This window comes from Cebidichthys violaceus, unplaced genomic scaffold, assembly GCF_023349555.1.
Source record: "Cebidichthys violaceus isolate CVI_PGR_0920_01 unplaced genomic scaffold, fCebVio1.0.p SCAF_75, whole genome shotgun sequence".
NCBI lineage: Eukaryota > Metazoa > Chordata > Actinopteri > Perciformes > Stichaeidae > Cebidichthys > Cebidichthys violaceus.
Genome location: NW_027176959.1, coordinates 244,081 through 267,184, shown reverse-complemented (window position 1 = coordinate 267,184; position 23,104 = coordinate 244,081). Strand labels below are relative to the sequence as shown.

Genomic DNA, 23,104 nt, shown 5'->3' with positions numbered 1-23,104 from the left:
TCTGTAGTTGCGTTCACAGTGGAGCTGCCTGCTCCGTGTACCATATTCCCGGTGGGCCCGAGGCGGGTGTTGCACAGTGGAGCGAGAGAGAGACAGACAGTAACGGAGAGTGTGGGTTCCTGCCGTCCTCTTGCCTATCTAGCGGTTTTGGTCAGAACTCACCCCATTCCTGTGAAATGCGATTAGACCGAACAGCGGTTGTCATTTCTGCTTCTTAGCTTTGATCCATTTTTTTTTTTTTCAGTCAGGCAGAGATGAGGGACACCTCAGGGGTCCTGCGTGGCTGATGGTGTGCCACGCTTCACTCAGCACCTCGGAGATCTCTGACGAATGCCAGAGTGCCCAATCAGCATTCACAACGGGGTCCCAGCTCGCCGCCCTCTGTTCACAGATCTTTGCATTTGGGCCACTGAACCAAATCGGTGGTGTTCTGTGTGTAGCTGTGTTTCACTCGCACTCACAAAAGTCCTCTGCAGAATATTATTAAAGAGTTGCCGCTTTAATACATGTTGTTGCCTTGTTTGGTGGCAACCTCAGGGCCAACTTTTGACCTTGACGCTTCCGTTGAATGCTGCTCCGCACTCTGATCTGAGGACGGAGGCCCACGTGTCTGATTGAGCCACTTGTTGAACAGCCTTCATCCACTCACACCTGAGGTTACCGGTGGCAACAGCAAGTGCAGCTCGACTACAGCAAACACGTGTTGGTTTGCTGTAGTCTGCTTACTGGTGTGTCTGGTTACAGCGCAGCAAGTTGCTCTTCAGCGTGGCGGCTCCTTCTCCTTCCATTGCTCCTTGTACAGTAATGTTTAAACCCTCTGCTGTCGGAGCATGCAGTGAAGGACAGTTTGCTTATTTCCTTTCCTTTCTTAAATCCTTTCAACTGCTCTGAAGTCTGTAAACCATCAACATGAACGGTACTTACTGTAAACACAGTGAAATGGCCATTGCTGACAAAATGTCAACCTTAAGTTGTATCAAAAACTGGATCAAAGGCGGTATCTTTGATCCGTACACACACACCAACACACAAGCACTAAGGCAAAAAAAAATTCCATTTTCATGCAGCTATTTGTTTTCCTCCATTTTGGCAATAACTTTCAGAACATTCCTGGTATTCCACCCTGGTCCTCTCTCTGATTCAGGTCCATCCGTCAGACGACCCTGTGGTCAGTGGCACCAGGTTGAACCCAACTCCGGGATCAGGAGGATTACAGAAAAGACGAATAAAGATGTAGAAAGATAAGAGAGAGAGAGAGAGAGAGAGAGAGAGAGAGAGAGAGAGAGAGAGAGAAACACAGTGAAACATTAAACAGCATGCAGTCCCATTGATGCTGCTTTTTTTTAGGGAATGTAACAGAGCAGATGTTGGGCGTGCGGTGGAGCTGGATAAGAATGGAAGGGAAAAGACACAGAATGTATAACCTACTTTTTCCTCCCAGTGGGAAGGAACAATAAGAGAGGTAAAGAGAGGGATTAGTGAGGCTGCAACACAATGACGAAGAGGTTTCTGTTTCTGTCAGGCGGAATACATCTATACTCCTAAGTGTGTATATATCGATGTAGTAACAAGTGTTTGGGCGCCAGGACAGACTCTCAGCAGACGGTGGTTTTTTCGATGTGCGATCCGTGTGTTTACGCGCCCATCCGTCCGCCATCCGTGAGATCTTTTTATCTTTTCTCAGCCGTCATTCTCCATCGCATTAGCGGATTGAAAACGCACTCCGCCGTCCTCGTTTTTCAGGCCCCGGCGAGAGCCACGTGTGAGTAAAGGTGATGGCGGTCATCCTGACGCGCTCAGACTGGCGCCGCGTCGTCCGTGTCGTCCATTAGCCCTCCCCCCCCAAAAAGAAAATCTTGCACAAACGCCGCCACGCGGAGATCGAGGTCGCCGCAGACGACGGCGGCTAATGGGATACTAGTGACAGCGAGGCGTCTCTTTGTGCTTTACACATGAACGGCCTTCCCAATGGTGTCAGAAGCATTAGGTCTCGCGGCCGCAGAGTGGTTCGGCTCATCCTGTGCGGGACAAGAGAGGCAGCGTGCTTTAGTTTCACTCCACGCCAGAGATAGGGCGCCCGTGACCGCTCGATCATTTACTTATGAGTGATCGTATTTCTTGACATTTAAAGTTTCATCATTCACCACAGCGCGGCGGTTCGGAACAGCTATAAACACTTTAACCTTAAGAGGAGGACGCTACGGGCGAAAAAACATGCACTGCTCAGTGAAGGGATTTGGGGGAATTGTACTTCCATGTCTTCTTTCAGAGTGGAAAGAAAACATCCGTAATACACATTTAGGTGTTTGTTTTAATGCTTTGTCTGTTTGCAGCTGTAGATTTCTCTTAAATTCACCAAAAGTTAGGATCAGATAACGCCTCATTTGCACATTTAAACATATAAGTGTCACAAAATAAGTGATTTAATGTATGTGATCAACTGAGGAAGTATCACGTTAATATCTATTAGTTGTTTTTTTTATTCATCTGTACTGTCTTCAAAATGTGTGGAATTTGACATCTTTCTCAAAAGCTGAGCCAGAAATAAGACAGAGCGGTTTGTTCATATATCATTCACAGCCAAACATTTGCATTCCTAAAAACATTTAATAGAGTTTTTAATCTCTATTGACAAACTTTTTGGAAAGATACAAAGAGACATCCATCATTCCCTCTGTAGAAACCTTTGACTCCAGTAAGTCAACAAAATGAAACCAGAACTTTGAACCTGCTTTTATCCAACGTTCACATTTCTGTAACGCATATAGGCCTGTATTTAATAAGATGATATGTAATTTGCATATTTAAACATAACATTTTCAGAACACTTAGAGTTAGGAATGAACTGGGGAAGTTTGTAGTGATCTATCTATCGTCACACGTCTTTCTCTCCTGGGGGTGTCTCCCTTTAAGACATGGTCACATGGTCACATGACACTTTGTTGGCCTTACGTAACAAAGTGGATGTTATTTGGCTTCGTCTTCTTCTTGCAGCATTGGTTCATTTTACGTAACGAGTCATCATCTGTTGACTTCTGTTTTGTTTCCCACTCTATTTGATCCCTAACACGAGCTGAACAGAGTCAGTCGCTATTTGCAGAAGGGGGATGCTGATGGAAGCATGTGCGATCACTCACGCTCGTTCCAAGACGCTTGATTTAGTCCTCTTCAGCTTTATTGATTACCGCAGGAAAGGCGGCGGGACGGGCGGTTTGTCTCTTCTAAAGTAGAGGCGGCGCACCACTAAAGCTGGTGTTAAATCACACGTAGTCACCGCTAACTTTACGTTAATGTCATAATCCCACTTGTTCCTCTATATGGGCATTCATCCCATCACTCCCGCTCTCTTTTATTCCTTCTCTGTCATCTCCGCAACCCTCCTCATTCATCCGATTGAACCCTCCCCCCCCCCCCCCCCCCCCCACACACACACACACACACACACACACACACCCCCGGTTGTCTTCTAATTGACGCGTGTTTCGTAAGAAGGGCCAGTGTGAATGCACTCTCACATTTGACTAATACCCACTGACACAAATCCAGATCTGATTACTCACAGAGCAGAGAATGGGCCCTGTGCTTGTGACGTCGTTGATGTTTCATTCCTTCACTCCTCCCCCCCCCCCCCCCCCCCCCCCCCCCCACCAATCGTTAAGCTCATCTTTCTATTTTCTAGAAGTCATCTCCTCGTCCTGCATCGTCGGACTGCCTGGACTGGACGCTTAATTTCAAGGGATTATAATCCGCTCGTCCCTGAAGCGCAGCGACAAGCGCGTCATATTTAACTACGAATCCTTGGCGGAGGCAGGGAGCCGGAGAGAGAGAGATAATTTAGGGAATGTTGGTTGAAATAATGCGCTACATGATTCACATGGATGCCATCCACACATGAATAATTCATTCTTGCAGTATTACCCCCCCCCCCCCCAACCTCATCACTGCTCTGACTGTTTCTCTCTTCCTTTATCTTTCTTTGCTCTCCAACTTCTCTATTGTGTTCTCATGCTCTCACTCTTCCACTTCATCTCTCACGGACTCTCGCACGCTTCTCTTTAGGAGTTTGGTTTCAGAAGAGTGATGGTGTGTTGTTAGGAAAGTATCAATACTGGAAAAGAATCACAAGCGCACACCGTGGTCATCTTGTTTATCCACATACATTATGACGGTCACTAACCGCTCTTATTCCAGTCGGTCGGTCGACTAATCGGACGTTTTAGTCTTAGTCAACTACGATTTCTTTCGTCATTTTCATGCTTTTTCAAGCTTTTTCATGCCTTATTTCCATGATACTCATGAGCGCATATCAGTAGAAGTGGTGCAGCGGAGTGTGTTGAAAGCTGATACAGAAATAAAGTAGTAGAACGGACTTTCCCATTCAAATCAACACAGCAGGATAGTCAGAGCGATGGCCATTTCTATGTGTATTTTGGCAATTGCGACCATTGTAGCGAGCTAACTTCCAGATGCAGTAAACCAAACCGACTAACGGCAAGAAGGAAAGTCTTTTGACTTTAGCAGCACTGACTAAAACCAGCAGTGGAGTAGTTACGTTACGAAGTGAAGAGCACCAGAGCACTCTTGTCACAGCGTAGAAAAGCACATGGCTATCGCCAGATGGGCGTCAACCTTGTTCGGCACATTTTCTCTAAGCGTTCTACCATGGTGGAATTAGCAAGCTAGCTAGCTAGTTAACTAGCGGAATGCTGACTAGCTAGCTAGCTTGCAAACAGCGGGCTAATATCCAGCAGCAGCGCTGAGTCTAACACAGGCGGCAACCTCCGGTGTGGAAGTGTCTTAAACTTGCATTCTCTCTACTGACCAGCAGGGGGCGACTCCTCTGGTTGTATTGAAGTCTAGTCTAAAATGTCTCTACTTCTCTCTTGATTTATTACCTCAGTAAACATTGTAAACATGAGTTTATGGTCTCAATCTCTAGTTTCAAGTCTTCTTCAATACAGCATGATGTTCATTTAGTACATTATGGTCCCTTTTACAGTAAAATAAAACCATAAAGCGGAGTATGCTTTAGGGCGGGCTTACTGTGATCGACAGGTCGCTGCCGCTACCAGAGCCTTATACGGCCGTAATCCAAGATGGCGGCGGCGAAATCGCCAAACTGGAGGCTTCAAAACGACAAACCAGTGGGTGACGTCACAATGATTATGTCCACTTCTTATACCCAGTCTATGGTCTGTTCTGGAGAAGGGCAAGCTACCGAACCAGCTCGCCAGCCCTCCGTCCGTGGAGCTGCGTCCGCTCTCTTCTCGACAAACTGCGACCGACACTCAACGGGCCCCACTGACATGTTCTTGTCGCCGTATCAACAAACAACAAACATTTTCTCTTGTACTCGTCAAATGACCACGGCAAACAGTTTAAAATGCGTTCTACTCCTATTCTGCCCGAGGAAAAGCGTTCAAGAGCACTCGTCCATTAGCGGCGGCACAGTACCATTATCTCACATCGTGTGGCGTACACGCGCTTAAACCCTCCACAGTCCCCATGGAAACGGCCGCTATGCCGTCTTTAATTGGCCCATAAACGGTCGTCCACAGTGCGACGGTGCCCCCCCCCCCTTACACCTCTAATTTGAAGCTGCTGATTAAAGCCCCTCAGCTTTGATTTCATGCTCGTATTAGTGTTTTCGAGGTTGCCATGGAGCACCCAGTAGGGTTGTGTTTCGCTAATGAAAGAAGGCACTCGGCCGGGCACGCTCTACACAGTCACTGCTGCACCGACTGGGCCCCTGCATGCTATTACCTCATTTGACTTGGCTCGGGGGAAAAAAAGCCCAGAAGCAACAAGACTTGGCTGAAACGTGATCATTTGAATCTCTTTGGCTCCGCTTCTCTTTCTGTCCAGTAGTTCTTTCACTTTCTCCTGCTTTTCCTTCCTCAGACGACAGTGAAATCGCACACCGTCACCGCGGGGGGGGATAAATGGGGGTTTATGTTTTTTGATTATGTTTTTTTGGGATCGGGTCAGTGTTTAAGCGGATCCCACTACTGTCTCAGCAGAGCCTTGGAAGCTGTTAGGATGATTTAAGATTAAGCGCATTTCTCTGAGCCGTGTTTTAGTCCGTGCCAGCGTCTCTGAGTCCATTAAGGGGTCATCAGTCTGGAGAGGCGCCGCTGTTCAGGGAGTGAATTGAGCACAATCGTCTGACCAAAACTGCCAATATCCAACAACAGGGGGCTGCTATTTTTGATCACAGAAATGTTCTATGTGCAGTGAGTTTACATCTCCATGCGACCACAAGCAGGGAGCCCATGCTTAATAAAACAGATGGTGATGAAGTGTAATTAGATTTGTTTGCCCTGTGCGCTGTGAGATCATTAGTGATGCACAGAGTGGGTGCAGCTAGTGGTCAAACTGATTCCTCTGTGTAGTGTACTGTCCTCCTCCCTTGTGTGAGCTACCTGTGCAGAATGTTTGATAGCATTTCATTTATTTTTAATATATGCTTGGTCCAACATCTGTGTAATTTCAGTGCAATTTAGATGCCGGTGTTTAATCCAATAAGCTGTATGCCTCACTGTGACTGTAGTTCAACAGACTTTCCTAACTTTGTAAAACAAAATGTAAGATGCAAGTACATCCAAAGATATAAAACTACTGAATTATGTATTATTAATAATAAATCGCACACCAGCAATTTAGTACAGGACAGGAATATAAACCTTGTTTTAATGCACTTAACACTTAAAAATGTAGAAACGTGGGATTGAAAGGAAACGATCGGCTCCATTTGAACCAATACCTGATCCACTTATTGAAGTCATTATCGGCCCGATATCAATAATCAATCATTATTTAATAACACTGAGAGTCTACAGACGTGCTAGCAGCTCTTTGTACGTACATCGGTGCTTCCAGCTAAAATGCTAACACACAAAACACGCTAACACGCTTGTAATGACCATCTTGACACGCTGAGGTTTTAAATTAAAAACTGTAACAAATCTTATGCAATATTATTCCGTGCGTGTAAAAAAAAAAAATCAACCACACAAAGGTTTTTTAAACCGGCGGTTCTGCGTTTTCTTTTGTGTGCGCAGATTCTTGTGGGAGAGCTGTGCGCCTTCTTCACCAAGGCAGAGGGAACCCAGGAGAAGACCATCGTCACCGCAGACTGCTGCTACTTCAACCCCCTGCTGAGACGCATAATACGCTTTCTAGGTGAACACGCTGTTTTGTATCACTCAGCCCCCATTCTGCTCTTTACAGGCCCCGCGAAAGGGCACTCTGCCGTCTAGGTGTGAGTTTTTTCACGGAGAAACCAAAAAGATCAAAACAACACGAAAGAAAAAGGTTATCAGAACGTGAGAGTTTGTCAACCAGAGCTTTTGCTTGTAGCTGTTAATTGGACGATTGGATGAGGTAAGATGTTCAGGATCACGGCAGGAAGACACTTGTGAATATGAAGCGGCCTCCAAATTTGCATCTCGAGCTGAATCAGCTGAGGTGGAAGCTTCTTCTCGCGATTTCACACCTCAGCTGATAATAATGTGTTGGGGCTTTTTCAGGAAGAGGAAACTTTTTTTCCCACCTCACAGCGCTGTTAACATGTGTTGAAATCGTTCAAACATCTAACTCGCTTTTCTTCGCCTCCTTCAATCCATCGGCGCTCGTCTCCTGCCCCAGGCGTCTACGCCTTCGGCCTGTTCACCGCCACCATCTTCGTCAACGCCGGCCAGGTGGTGACGGGAAACCAGACGCCCCACTTCCTGTCCGCCTGCCGGCCAAACTACACGGCGCTGGGCTGCCAGTCCACCATGCAGTACATCGCGGAGCGCCGCGCCTGCACGGGCAACCCGCTGATCGTCATGTCCGCGCGGAAATCCTTCCCGTCCAAGGACGCGGCGCTGAGCGTCTACTCGGCCGTGTACACAGTGGTAGGTTGGAGCGCGCCGGAGGTGGCGCTTTGTGCTTCTGAGGGCTAAGTCATAAAGACTCCGTATAAGTATTAACTTTGCTAATGTTGAAACATTGTCAAATAGTGTATTAGAATTAGAATCAGAAGAATAAGTTCTGTGTTCTGGAAGTTATAACGACGCCTACGTCCTCCCGTGGGCCTCTCTGCAGATGTACGTGACGCTGGTGTTCAAGACCAAAGGCACGCGGCTGACCAAGCCCACCATCAGCCTCACCCTGCTCTGCCTGGCCATGCTGGTGGGCGTGGTCAGGGTGGCCGAGTACCGCAACCACTGGGCCGACGTCCTGGCGGGATTCTTCACCGGCGGAGCCATCGCTGTGTTTTTGGTGAGCGCCTAGACCGGACAGGAAGTCATTATCCGTGGCAGGTTCACCACTCGCAATTCTTAGCCGTTTTTTTTTAAACAGCTGGTCTCCGGTTTCACGTAAACAAAAGGATTTCGGCTTCTTATCTTGAGCCGATGATCGTGGAATTAGTTGCCTGTCTCTGGCATATTTGATGATCAATGCTAAAACTGTAGAATGTGAGTTGGTTGAAAACTCATCTCCAGCTGACTTTTTGAATGCAGGGAGGAATAAGTTAGCCCTCATATTAGAGTACAGTATAATAAGCTAATGTTTGCAGCTAACGTTGGCGTTCGCTTTTTGCTTTCGGCAAAAATAAACAAGACCTCCCTCCAAACTCTCGAGACAGCTTTTACTGTTTTTACCCCCAGAAGAGTCCAGTAGATTTCACTGAGCTATGATTGGACCATCCCAGTGGGGGTTTAGCGAAGGGCTCAAATCTCACCACATCTCTCTCCCCCCCCCCCACCTGGCCTCTGTCTCCTCCAGGTGACCTGCGTGATCAACAACTTCCAGCAGATGCTGCCCAGTCCTCCCCCGCTGCGCCCCCAGCGCCCCGAGTCCGTGCTGGGCATGCAGATGGTGACGCTGCCCTGTGTGGAGAGTCCACTCGAAAAGTTAAGTGGCCCTCAGGTAAGGGGCGGGGGTGGGTGCGAGGCACGCCTGCGCTCATTAACGAGGGGCTGAGATGCACACCCCTTGTCTCTTACCTTGAATTTGTTGTCCTACCCCCCCCCCCCAAAAAAAAAGAATAGATCAAGTCCCCAAACATGCATGTTCTAACTCCCACCTGCACCCCCAGTACCAAAGAAAAGAGTGAATCCTCTAAATCTCTGAGCGATAACATTTGTTCTAAAGGTGTGAAATGAGCCGCGGTTTATTTTCAGACAGAAGATGTTTGCGTCGTAAAAAGAGGCGCTGCCTCGCCGCTAAACTCCACGCCGTTACACATTTCCATCTTATCGGGGATTTAGAGAGTCACTTATCTCTTTGGGGTGACTCAGCAGTTTGGCTGACACACTCGAGGTGTAATCTACCGTTCGGATGTTATGCAAATGTAAAAAAAAACCTGTGAATTCAGCTCAAGGGTCCCCCTCGACATTTCGACGGTGCCGCGTCTCCTAAAAAGATTTTATCTGGCAAGCGTCGAGGGAAATGTCTCGCGTCCTCTGTGGTCTGTCTCCGTCACTAACCCTCACCTGACTGCCTCTTTTCCTCTGTCTCCCACCTTGCCTCTCTCCTCTCAATCTGCTCCCTTGTCCCTCACTCTCCCTCCAGCATCCTGCGCTCTCCTCCTGCCCACCTTACAACGCCTACGTCCAACCATTCTAACCAACCTTGAACCCTTCTTTCCGCCCGCCATTGCCCCCCCCCACCACACTATCTCCGTCATCTGTTGCCTTATTTCTGTTTCCTGCTCGGTTTCGCCTGTGTTCCCCCCACTCCCCCTCCTCCTCCTCCTCCTCCTCTTCCTCCTCATCAAGCGCATCACTCTTGATTATTCTTTTCTTCACTTTTCTCTCTCTGCCCCCATCCTCTCCCTCTCTCTCTCTCTCTCTCTCTCTCTCTTTCTCACTCCTCTCTTTCCCCTGCAGACTCCGCGTGGATCTCCGTTCACCGATGTCACATGACCATCAGCCCTATCGGTTCCCCGCCACCCCCGATGTCCTCATACCGTCTCGCTCCATTTCCAGCGAAGTCTAGACCAGACGGAGCAGCACTCGCCGCGCTGCGCCGCCCATCCGGCCGGGCGGTACGCGACGCTGCACCGCTCCTATTCCACGCAGGTCTAGACCTCTCCCGCGATCCAGCACACACACACACACACACACACACACACACACACACACACACACACACACACACACACACATCCTGCTGCCCTCTCAAACCCCCGGGGAACCGATAGGCAAACTCTTCAAAGACTTTTCTCTCTGCTGGACGTTCAGCACAGAGTCAGGAACAGCTTTCTTTTCTTTCATTTTTCATTTTGAATAAGACTTTTCTCGGTCATGTGAAGCTCGCTTTCGTCTTCAGTGGCGTGCTCTCTTAAAGGAAAAACACGTCGAACTGTGACCACTGAGAATGTCCACTGCTTTTTTTTCTTTTTAAACGTCATGAACGAGTTCTCGCCCGTTCGAAGGAGGCTAAACGTGACGGAGAACTCACCGTGTGACTTCGCCGTCTGCTGTCAGGACAGGTTGGACCAAAGAAGCCCTCTGAAGGATGCGCGTGCTGCTGAGATTTATACCCGTCAAAAACATCCTTTTAGCAAGCCATATGCACACACACGCACGCACACACACACACACACACACACACACACACACACACACACACACACACACACACACACACACACACATACATACACACAAACACACTCGCACAGTAGCCCTTGTCAGCTCCGCATGCGATTTACACAGATCAAAGAATCCATTTCATATCTCTCAGCAGAAGCACCAGACAATAGCAAACAGGATGAAAGTACCGACAAGATCGTCACTTGGCTATTTTCTTCTTTTTTCTTCTTCTTCTTCTTCTTCTCTCAGATGGTTGCAGCTTTGCCAAAAGAGAGAAAACTGATGGGAAATGCAAACACATTTGATAAGACAAAGCCGAGCTCCCGACTGCAGGTTGGCATATAAAGTGCATCACAATCGGGAGCAAATATTTGTTCAGTTTTGTATTCTTCTGAGACGAGGAGCTTTCATACAAAACACTTCCTGTAATGCCAACAGACTTCTTTTTTCTTCTTCTCGCACGGCATCGCTCACCCTGAACTGGAATTTTCTTTCTCGCCGAATCTTGGTAAAAGACGATGCGACGAACTGGCCGAGTCGTGTAATCATTGTGATTCATTTCTGAGATTTTATCAACAGATTTATTTATTGACATGTACATACGGTGCGGTTGCAGTGAGCGCTCCATGTGGCGCGACAGTTTTGCTGACTTTTGATTTGCAAACTCCCTCAAAACCATGTTTTTTTATTTTTATTTTTCATTCACCCACACATCTTTTTTTACAACCTCTGTTTAGCTCCTCTCTGTGGTATCTTGACTGTAACACCATCACTGTGCTGTGAAATGTTTCCCTCTGCTGGACGACACACACACACACACACACACACACACACACACACACACACACACACACACACACACAGGACTAAAGTCCAGTTTCACAGAGCACACACGTATTCAAACACCTTCAAAAGCACACACACACACACACACACATGCACAATCACACACACACACACACACACACACACACACACGTGGTTGTTGCTGAACGTCCCCTTGATCCCCTTTCTAACACTGAAACCTGTTTGTATGATGTTGTACATAAATCTTTTTTTTGTATTGAGAGTGGGATTTTTACACGAGCATCACCAACATTAAGTCTAGAGATTTGGGGGTGGGGGGGTATTGTGTGTATTGCGTTGATAGAGAACAGTGTGTATGAAGGTGCTGAACCGGATGACTCGCTCCTTCGTCCTCTGGGCCGAGTTAAAAGTCACAGTTCATAAGAGGCTGTGGGTTCGTTAGGTTATGAACTCCAAGCCCTTTCTGTTTGGACTTCGCATGTGAGCATAAACGGTGGACGTGAACCACTTTTCATGTCAAATCTCCGGACGCGTTCGCGGTCCCGCGTTCACCTCGGACGGCCCAACGTAAAAGTCGACGAAGCTAGCATAAGGCGAGCTAACGGTGATGCGACATGTCAAAGCAGCACTAAGTGATTGGAGCTGTGAACGCAACCCGTCCAGCACACACACGGAGCAACATGAGCGTTCTTTTCCCACCAACTTCTGAGCGTGATATCCGGCTCTTCAGCTGCCCTGTTTCTGTCCGAACCAGTCTCAGTCTCGGGTCCGAGAGAGTAGGTACCGAGCCCAAACCTAAAGCACTGTGTCACCCTGTCACGCAGTTGTTTTTGTTACCACGAACCCATCAATTTTACACAATATTTTCAGTCAAAGGAAATTTGAGCACCACGTCAATTAGGCCGAACCCGACCCAAGCTTCATTTGTTCATATTTGTCCGAACAAATTGGAAATCTCAAGAGTACCCACATTTTGGAGAGACACATCCTGACCAAAAATCACTTAATGCTGCTTTAATATCCATGTTGTATTTTTCTTATCTGGCCTAATGTTACCTTTGTTGACTTTTACATTTGGCTGTGTGATCTGACATGAGATCGGGAACGTGACAAAAAAAAAGAGGGAAATTTTCATTCGCGTCCACGATTATTATGTTTTTTTTATACGTAAAAAAAAAAGTTTCGGGACTTCTCTCTGAGCCGGGAAGTTCTTTGCTGTTGTTGTGATATTTCTACCGAGCCACGACCACAACAAGTGGTTCTATGTGCAGCACGCTCATCAAGAGTATGTGCAGAATGACCCTCACACATTATCCAGCATCCGATAAGCTCTGTTATCTCGGAAAAGATTCTACCGAGCGTCTTGAACTTTGGCTCGTCATAAAAACAGTGACCTTCTGGCGAGTCAGCGCACAAATACCACGCACCTGCAAAGTTGTGACTTTGAGTCAGACTCATGACCTTTGCCGCATGACCTCCCTTCGTGTCATATCCGTCCCGTTTGCTTTCCAGCCCTCAGTGTCCCGATGAAGCAGAAATGCCTTAAAAGCTAACCCTATTGGAAATCAACAGAACATTTAGTCCATTACATTGACAGCTTGTAAATGTGTGTGTTTTCCGTGCGAGCTTCTCATCCGCGCAAAATGTCAGCAACTCTTGGCCGATTGCAGTCGGTCGGTATCTGAATCGGTGTTCACTGTGTGAGCGCCGCTCCGGCACCGGGAACGCTCCAATGAGATGCGAGCGCCAAAAAGGGAAAAAAACGCAGCGCAGAAAGAAAGATTTCTCTTCAGGTCAGAATAATGTTCTCCTCCAGGTTCAAACACCGCGGCTCTCCTTTCCTCTGAAGTCTGCCGCGACTCATGTTTTACATCAAACAACAAACACGGTTTGACTGATGTGAAAATTAAAAAAAAAAAAAAAGCACCAGACTCCTTTCAGATCTGCAACTCTGAGGGAGAAACACGTTTTCCTTTGATCTTGTTGCAGCAAACCCTCTGTTTTGTAAAGATTTGTGTGACGAGAACAATAAATGGATATTGCAATAAGAAACGCTGTCAGCGTGCACAGTGTGATGTGTTCAAGTATTCATCCAGTCATTTGGTGGGATCTTGTGTTCATCTTGTGTAGTCACACACAAGTGTACAGTGTGTGTGTGTGTGTGTGTGTGTGTGTGTGTGTGTGTGTGTGTGTGTGTGTGTGTGTGTGTGTGTGTGTGTGTGTGTGTGTGTGTATGAGGAGAAGAGAGACTTTACAATCCTTAATCACTGAGTTTTATTTTGGCCGATCAGAGCGCAGCTGTGTTCATCAATACTGACTCTGAAGTGCAGCATCTGAGTGCTCCTTTGTATTTAGTTATTGAGCATTCTGGATTCTTTTTAAATATTTTGCCAATTCTGCACGATTAGAAGATGCTCTTGGTTGCATGATGGGTATTGTAGGATCCAGTGTTTTTTTTTTTTAGTCAGATACGTCGGCCCCTGCTGCTTCTTTTCAAAGGTCTCTCCACTCCTTCACTTACTGCTATACTGATCACAAGATCCGCTCACTAGCTTTTTACTGTCTTCATTCCCAGGATGAGCATCGTCCTTGTCTCCATCTCCTTCCACTTTTAGGTCATGTGATTACATCTCGGGCCATCTCCATGTCAACTGAGCAAACTTTATCTGCTGATGGAGACCATGTGCTTCCAAATAAATCTAGTAAGTGGACCTTGTAAGATTTTTATGATCAAAACTATTACTATCCTTGTTATTGTTAAAATCTATTTCCAGTGATGGATATATATATATCTATATATATATATGACGTTATTAGATTGTTAATACTGATGTGAGTACAATGTGTGAGCAGCAGGGTTTTAGGGGTTTGGTCCCCTCCAAAGTGTCACATGATAAATCTGAACGGTCGTGAAATGATTAATGGAAGAGGAAAGAACCTTTCTCTGCACTCGAATCATGCTGTTGTATTAAATCTTTGCTGGAGGTGGAACTTGACATCTGACACATGACAAGGAGCCTCCAGCCACAAGACATAAAGGTAAGCACCGGATCAATCTTTAACGATGACTTGTATTATATGAGTGTAATATGTATCAAATGTAAACATCTTAATCTGGGAGGTAATTTGTAACCATAGCTGTCAAATAAATGTAGTGGAGTAAAGTTGTATCGAATGGATACACTAAGTAAAGTACAAGTACCTCAATTGTTGAGTAAATCCAATTTCCACTACTGTCATTATTTGCGCTCCAGTGATTTGCAGTACATAAAGTAGAGAAACGGATTTGAAAAGGATAAAAAATCAATGCAGCAGAGGCCAAGATATTCTGACTTTAGTCAGATTTTACAATGTATCAGGTTTCAAAAACACATCTTACACTTGATAAGGACATCTTTGAGGTTATGTTCCCATCATATATTCTCCAGTAAACTCACTGCAGACCTAGAGTATGACCCTAAGGATAAAGTAGAAAGTCAAAAACAGAAGTACTCCTGACCCACCATGTGTGAGGTTAAGCAGGCTCAGCACTGCCATCATGTGGTTTAATGTGTTCTCACCCACCACACGCCGTAGATGGATCTGAATCTTGGTAATGAAGCAGGAATACGAGGGGAGATTTTTAATATCGCAGCATGTTGAATATGCAACATGATATAACCCTCCTTTGTGGATTATTAAAAAAAAAAATTGAATTGTAATTTATGCAGGTTAGGAAATAACGAGATGAAACCAATTCACATGAGATTTAAAAGATAAAAAGCAACATCCACTCTCACTTTGCTGTCCACTGACTCTAACCAGCCTGTTAGGAACATCCACAGGGCCCCTCCTGTCAGGGTTATGCATTTGCAGGTTAAATCCACAAGATGGCAATGCACATCATAGACATGTGCTTGTATAAGTTTTGAAAGGGGTGGGGGGCTACCGAGACACAATCCCAACACAGCACTCATCTTTTCAGAACACCAGAGAGACTTCTCAAGCTGTGTCACGAAACGAAGGGGAAACAATCACGGCAGCTAATGAGAAGATGCGCACCTGCGTACGCTAATGAGACGTAACGAGCTCCATTTTCTTAATGTCACCGATAATGGAAGGAATTGCTTATACGTCTTCGTTCTGCATGCTAGATTTCCATAAGCGGTGCCTCTTTGACTCGTTTTGGGGGAATGTGCAGCCATAAAACACACAGAGAGTTACGGCAATGTGCTCAAAGAAACCTTACAGTACAGCTGACACTAATTGGAGCCGGCTCAATTTTGCAGACTTTCGAGAGACGCACCTGCATTTCCTAAAAAAAACAAAAAAAACTCTGCTTGACTGAATTTAAACAACCACCAAACATCCCAGTCAGACAGGTTCAAAGGATGATGCTGTTTCCTCGGTGAAATCCCACCTGCAGCGTCTTTCTGCCTCTTTTTCTCTTTCTTTCTCTCGCCCATACAGGCCTTCATTAGTGTGGGCAGCACAACTCCCTCTGTTAGTTTGTTGGGAATTTTAATTCCACCGCGTTCTTCTCCGCATTCCAATAACAGAGGGCATTTCTGGTAATTCTTGGTTATTTTATTTTTCAGCCGGCGCGCTGGTTGTGAAGGTGAACGTGATCAGTGTGACCAAACGCTTCAATAGCTGAGTGCTGAGTGGTTTGACAGACTGCAAACGAAGGTGCATGTGAGGGGAAGAAGCCACAGAGGAGAAAAAAAAGCACCAGAGAATAAGATGGAAGTGATATTTCTTAGAGAGTAATCATATTCTGCCTCATGTGCAAATGAAAATGTGGGATATTATGGTCTTTCTCTGAGTGCATCACTGTGAGTGGTGTATGAGGCAGCATTTTAGAAGAGGACCATAAAGACTAAGCACCATTAAATGAAGATGGTGGGTAGATGTATAGAATCAATGTCTTTACATTCGACTGTGTCTTTACAAAACACAAGAGTGAAAGTGTATGACATGGAGTAAACTGTGGGTCTATCTGCCCTAACGCAAGCTGTGATTGTTAGCATGTCCGGCTAACTAGGTAATACCTACGGTACGGTAGCATACGAGTTCCAAGTTACTTCCTGACTATTTGTAACTTGTAACCCACAAACTAATGTGGGGTTACAACTTATATTACAACATTTAAAAAAAGCCCTATTCACATTTTGCACCGTGTTAGTATTTTATCACTGTTTGAACGCGTGGCCTGGATGCTAACGGAGTTTAAGCTAACGATTGTAGCTCTCTCAGTTCACACTCGAGCACAATTGTTACACAACGGCATTACGTTTGCCAGACACATTGGTTTGTCAAGTCATCATCCTAAAAGTCTTTTCTCTTGTAATATTGAAGCTGAAAATATATAGTTTGTAAATAGGTAGAACAGGCCCTGAACTTATATGTTGTGGTTGTCATACCACACTGCAGTACAGCGCTGTTTCTTTATTTCTAGACGCTGTAGTGAAGATACTGACTTTTTGCATCTTTAGCCACAGACTTTTATCTCCTATGCTATTTATGTAAACTTACAAGATTCTTTTTTTAAAACAAGTCAAAATTAAGGAGTTAGCTTGGGACAGCAGCTCATGTAGCTAACGTTAGCTTAATTAGCTAGCTAGCCGTAGTTGATCAAATCTGCTAACGACAGTTGACATTTAATCTGCTAAACTGGCAGAGGCCGGCTACAAACGAGAAGCATGCTTTTGTCGAATCAAGACTTTGAAATGGTGCATCTGCTACTGTTAGCGTGCACAATGTGTTGTCTTTTCACGATTAATTCCAGTCTATTTCAGAAGCATGTTTGTCGTGGACAAAAGGGATAAACCCCACGTAGAGTGATCGGTGGATCACATCAAGTTATTAAAGAAATGCAACAATTTATCTCAAATGTAGCCGTGGGTCCCAATTTATATTCTCATCACTGTCTACATTTCTTTCTTTCTTTCTTTCTTTTTTTTACAGCAGTGCAAGCAAGCAGGTGGCAGATGAGGAGGAACGCAGAAAGAGGCGCTACAGAAAATCTATAACAGCCAGACAACGGGGCATTCCCACTCGAATCTCAAATTCCAGCCCCACTCCGTCTCGTCTCCTGTCTGCCTCCCTCTGCCGGGATGCGGGACCTGTTTCTAAAAGCAGGTGCTGTGGGTCCGGGGCCCATCAGTTTCCCCTGACAGTTTGGAGGTGAGGCGCAGTCAGCTGAGGCGCTCCATTGAGGAAGTCGCACATGTCATCATCGTGGTTAAGTGGAGGAGAGGAGGGGGAGAGACAAGCCGGATGAGTCATGATGGGACAGACAGAGACGTGGAAGGGAGGGAAGGAGGAGGGAGGAGAGAGGGAGTGTGTGTGTGTGTGTGTGTGTGTGTGTGTGTGTGTGTGTGTGTGTGTGTATTGAATTTGTATAGAAAAGAAGCTACAGAGTAGGTGTAAAGCAACTTATTATGTTCCTTCTCCTTGCTCTTCTCTTTACATGAAAAATAATGCGCACACACACACACACACACACACACACACACACACACACATGCACATGCACAGACACCAGATGTCAGCACGATATTAATTTAGTTAAATTATAATTGTTCAGGCAGAACTACGTACGGGCTGACTCAATGAAAATACACATAACCGTGAGTTATTGATTTTGTGTTATGTGCAGAGGGCGTGAAATAAATTGAAAGTGTTACCGCGGCGTCAAGAGAAGTGCGCGGCGCCGACAGGAACATAATGTACACACTTAAATCCCCCCCCCTTCGGAACATGACTAGCAATTACAGATGCCCGTCGAAAAACGCAGGAGGATTCAATCCGGCAAAGTTGAGAACTCGTCTCCACGTGGTATGGCTGGCGGGAGGTGGGGGGGGGGGGTTAATTAGTATACTTGGCTTTAACCAAGCGTGCAGGATGTTGAAGGGTTGAGGGATAATGCTTGTTTAGATACACGGGGCGCGGTGTCCGCAGATAATGTCTTCATTAACTATTGATGCGCTCGCACACGAGGGCAGATTGCCCCCCTGTATCCCCTCCAGCGTGCAATGCTGCATTCCCTGCACCTCCACACCTGTCTCCTCCTCCTCACTCCGTCTCGTCTCCCTTTTTATCTGAGCATCGGGGTGGTGGGGAGGGGTGGGGGTTCACCTCCCCACCCTCCCTCCCACGTTTTTTTCTCGCCTGCACCCTCCTCCCTCTTCCCCCGCTCGCCATCCACTTCCTTCATCTCCGTCTTCATTCCCTCCTTCTATCTCTCCCTCTCTCTCTGTCTTTCACTTGAACATAAGCAGAAGGAACACACCACTCGCCCATCCTCCCTTCCCACCAACCACCCACCCCCCCACACACACTTTCCACGCAGCCATTCACTCCTTGCATTATCTTTCCCGGAAATTGCATTTCCAGCACAGCCAGGGCCCCATTATGAAGAGGGAGCGACATGCTGTAACCTTTTTAAAAAGCCATTAGTGATGCACCTGCCCCTCCCCCCCCCCCCCTCCCTCTTTCCCTCCCTCGCAGCACCCCACCCCTCAGACCCCCCACCGGCCCTCACCCTTCACACACGATTCACCCCTCTCCCTTGCCTCACCCTCCCTGACCCCCTCCCCACCCTCACGGCAGCTGTAATGTCATTAGGGCCGCTTCCACGGCCATTACTCGGCCGGCTCCCCCTCTGGCTGAGCACGGAGCAGATGCGGAGGGAGAGTGGCACCGGGGCAACGGTTGCAGCGATAAGTGTGCAAAGGGTCAGGTGTAAAGGAAGGCCTGCAGGGGGACGGACAGGATGGATGCGTGGAGGGGCTGGAGGAATAAAGATGAATGCGCGGGGGTTTAGAAGCGACAGGAACGAGAGCAAGAGAAGAGAAGGGAGTGCAATCGATTAAAGGTAAACAATGAACTGTCTATCTCTCCATCCCAGGCTCCCTTCGTCCGCCCCCCCCCCCCTTATCTAAACACAAACAGCAACTGTAACACCAGACCTGGGTGTCACGCTCACCACGCACAAATATGCAAACAGACACGCGGCGTAGCCTCCACACACACACACACACACACACACACACACTCAGCGGCAACAACTCGATACGCGCAGTCAGCGGCGAGGAGCACCATTGTTGTTGCACTTGTCATGTAGTGTTGTAGTCGTGGACCACACTGGCTGCATTATCGTCCAATTAGAATGCAGAGACGAGCCGGGGAGGGCAGCGAAGAGGGGAGTGGAGTGCCATGGAGCTGTGGAGAGAGAGAGAGAGAGAGAGAGAGATAGAGAGAGAGAGAGAGAGAGAGAGAGAGAGAGAGAGAGAGAGAGAGAGAGAGAGAGAGAGAGGCTTGAGACAAGCCAGGCACACAGACAGACACTAAATCCAATTGCATGGGCAGGTTCCAGGAAGTGGAGGATAGTGAGATGGAGGAGGCGGAGGTGGTGGTGGTGGTGGTGGTGAAGGAAAAAGTATCCCCCCCCCCCCCCTTCTTCTTCTCTACAGCACACAGCAGAGCATTGATGCAGCAGCTTAACTGTACTGTACAAGCCTTACACAACACACCTTCAGCCCACTGACTGACTGTCAATGTGATGGAGGTGCTGCACTACGCCGAGGCATCGAAAGGGGAAACCCAAAGGACACAAATCCATAAAGAAAGAAATAAAAAAAATAACAAAGAAAGCCACTGTATGTTTTATGATTCTGCCCACTTCATAAAAAAACACTATCACACGGGAGGGTGTTCATTAAAGTAATTATTGGCAGGGTGACGGCGCTGTACGCCGGGCCGCTCTGCGAGGCGACTGCAGTGAATGTTTATAAGAATATCTCACATGGGTCTATTTGTTCACACGGCTAATGTGATTCTAATGCTCGGCAACGTATTGATCAGAACCGCGTGAGATGTTGGAGTAGGTTTAAATGATGGCCGGAGCTGGCAGTAAGGTTTGTAATCCTCCTCCATACAAGTCCCCCGTGTCTACTGGATGCTAACAGGGCTTGATTCACTTCACAGGAAGTCATGGGGGCACCATCCTCCCCACGCTCTCTATCTATCTATCTATCTACAGTGGTAGATGAATCTTTTACTGAAGTAAAAGTAGCAAATGTAGTTAATGTAAAAATACTCCATTACATGTCTAACTCAAAGCTGTTTGATATCTTTTTTTTTTACTCGCTTAGATGAGATGAGAAGATTGATAGCACTCTCTGTACGGTAAATGTGAAGCTACAGCCAGCAGCCTGTTAGCTTAGCTTAGCATAAGGACCGGACGTCCTGTCCAAAGGTATATAAAATCCACCTACCAGCACCTCTAAAGCGTTGCGTCCCGTGTGTTTAATCCAAACAAAATGCTGTGAAAATAATGCATTGTGGTTTTATTTCCCCCTGTTAATGCTAATGCTAATGTAAGCTAGCTAGCTTTTGGCTGTTGATGAAAGTGGCATCAATCTTTTCGTCTAACTCTCGACAAGAAAGCAAACACAGTAAATGTATTTCTCAAAATTAGTTATTGCATTAACCCTTTAAAGCTGCATCATTTCTATCTAGCATAGCTTAGCTTATCTTAGCATAAAGACTGGAAGCTTTGTGGAAACCGTCCTGTCCAAAGGTATAGAAAATCCACCTGCCGGCACCTCTAAAGTGTTGTGTCCCGTGCGTTTAATCCGAACAAAAAGGTGCGTGAATAATGAAGCATTGTGGTTTTACGGGCGTTTATTTACCCCCGTTCATGCTAATGCTAACGTAAGCCAAGCAGCTTTTGGCTTTCAATGAAAGTGGTCTACTCACTTAACCCCAAATACAGCGAATACAGTGAATGTAATTCCCAAATTGTTGAAATATTGCTTTAACCTTTAAAGATGCATCATCTTCATATGTTTTGATCTTACAATGTGATCTTCAAAAGTACCTATGAGCTGTCAAATTTAAGTGGTAGATTAAATATCCCCTTGAATTGCAGTGGAATAGAAGTATCAAGTTGCACACAATGGAAACACTTGAGATCTTTCAGCTCATGTGAGCTTCTATCTATCTATCTATCTATCTATCTATCTATCTATCTGTCTATCTATCTATCTATCTATCTATCTGTCTATCTGTCTATCTATCTGTCTATCTGTCTATCTATCTATCTATCTATCTATCTATCTATCTATCTGTCTATCTATCTATCTATCTATCTGTCTATCTGTCTATCTGTCTATCTATCTATCTGTCTATCTGTCTATCTATCTATCTATCTGTCTGTCTGTCTGTCTGTCTGTCTGTCTATCTTTTAGATAGAGAAAAGATTCTCTCCTTCTATCGCCCATCTCTCTCCGCCTAACTCCATCAACCCCGTCCTCTCCTCCTCTCCTTCTCTCCTCTCCTCCTCTCCTCTCTCTCCAGACACTGACACCAAATCCCACAACAGACGCCCTGCTGATCGATACCATGACATCATCAGGCGTGGACATCATCAGTGGGCTGTGGGTGAGGTGCTGACCTGAAACACACACACACACACACACACACACACACACACACACACACACACAGACACACAGACACACATGCAACAGGCCCTGAGGGACTGAGCCAAGCTGAGCTTCCTCACATCCCCTCCCAACCCTTCTAACCTCTTGCCTGCCTGCCAACGCTGTTGCTGCTGCTGCTGCTGCTGCTGCTGCTGTAGTAAATCTGACAGATGACAGGACCTGGACCTCTTTCACACACACGTAAACACATGGACATGCACCGAGCTAGAAGACAATGTGGACGTTTCCCCCTTGAGTGGCTGATGGGTCTAAGTGCAGTCCAGGCGCTGCGCCGCACTCTGAGGCTGTCAAACCACACTGCAGCTGTCATATTTGCACTATTTCACCCTACTTATCAGGATAAATGAAAAACAAATATAATTGTGAGCGAAGCATTGGATGTCGCTATAGCCCCTCTCTCTCCGCTGGTCTGTCTTACAACGAAACCTTTTCATTCCAAGCTTGACTGACTGACTGACGGAGTGATTGACTGACAGACCTGCTTATTGGCCGGCCGGGCCCAGACGCTACATGTACACGCGGTTTTATGTCGGCGCTACTCGTGTGAAGCTGTCACCGGCTTTACCGCCAGCTGGGAGGCTCCAGTCTGAGGCTGGACAGCCAGGATCAAAGAGCGGAGGAGTGAAGTCGATATTCACAAAGCTGAAAACACCTCCCAGTCTGTTTTGAGACGGCTGAAAAATGGGGGGAAATCGCTCCATGTTTGCGGTTGCGGGCTCGCCGGCACATTTCAGCCTTGAGACAGACGAACGGATTTGGGGACGCAGACAGACAGGTGGGAGGGAGGGCCCGGGCGGAGACGGCGAGCTGTGATTTATTTGATGTAATAGAAACATCTGTAAAATGTTGCGTGCATTTGTCTGTCAGTAGAAGTCGTGTGGCGGCTCGGCCCGTCACGTACCTGCAGGATGTCGTCTGACGTCCAGGACTCCTATAAAACCCATTGAAACATCGGTAATGTTGTGAATTACTGCCTGCAGAATGTTAATGTTTTGTACTTACAAGGTACCAATAATATACTTGCTGCGTATACACTGGTGGGTAGAGGGGAAGCACTACAGGGAATAAGAGGGTAATAAACTTGTGTTTAGGAGGGGACTCAGAAAACAAATGGGACCATAAGTACTTTTCATAGGACTTTATGTCTTTTCACAATAACTCCTGCTGCGTACCATTTCAACTGGGTAGTCGGAATTCACGAGTTCAGAAATTTTAGCT

General features: G+C 46.6%; 1 protein-coding gene across 6 annotated transcripts in view; it reads left to right on the top strand.

The window, feature by feature from the left end:
• Nucleotides 1-13,440, top strand: part of plppr2a (phospholipid phosphatase related 2a) — a 45,121-nt gene extending 31,681 nt beyond the window's left edge. For 4 of the 6 annotated variants that reach the window (XM_068737039.1, XM_068737040.1, XM_068737044.1 and 1 more), the window contains 5 exons: nt 7,062-7,182; nt 7,648-7,898; nt 8,089-8,265; nt 8,773-8,900; nt 9,879-13,440. In XM_068737039.1, coding sequence (XP_068593140.1) covers nt 7,062-7,182; nt 7,648-7,898; nt 8,089-8,265; nt 8,773-8,900; nt 9,879-9,987 — 786 coding nt within the window. In that variant the 3' untranslated portion in view covers nt 9,988-13,440. Of the gene's footprint in view, nt 1-7,061; nt 7,183-7,647; nt 7,899-8,088; nt 8,266-8,772; nt 8,917-9,561 lie in introns of all 6 variants that reach the window. The other 2 variants (XM_068737043.1, XM_068737041.1) reach the window with 2 other exon arrangements.
• Nucleotides 13,441-23,104: the final 9,664 nt, after the last annotated feature.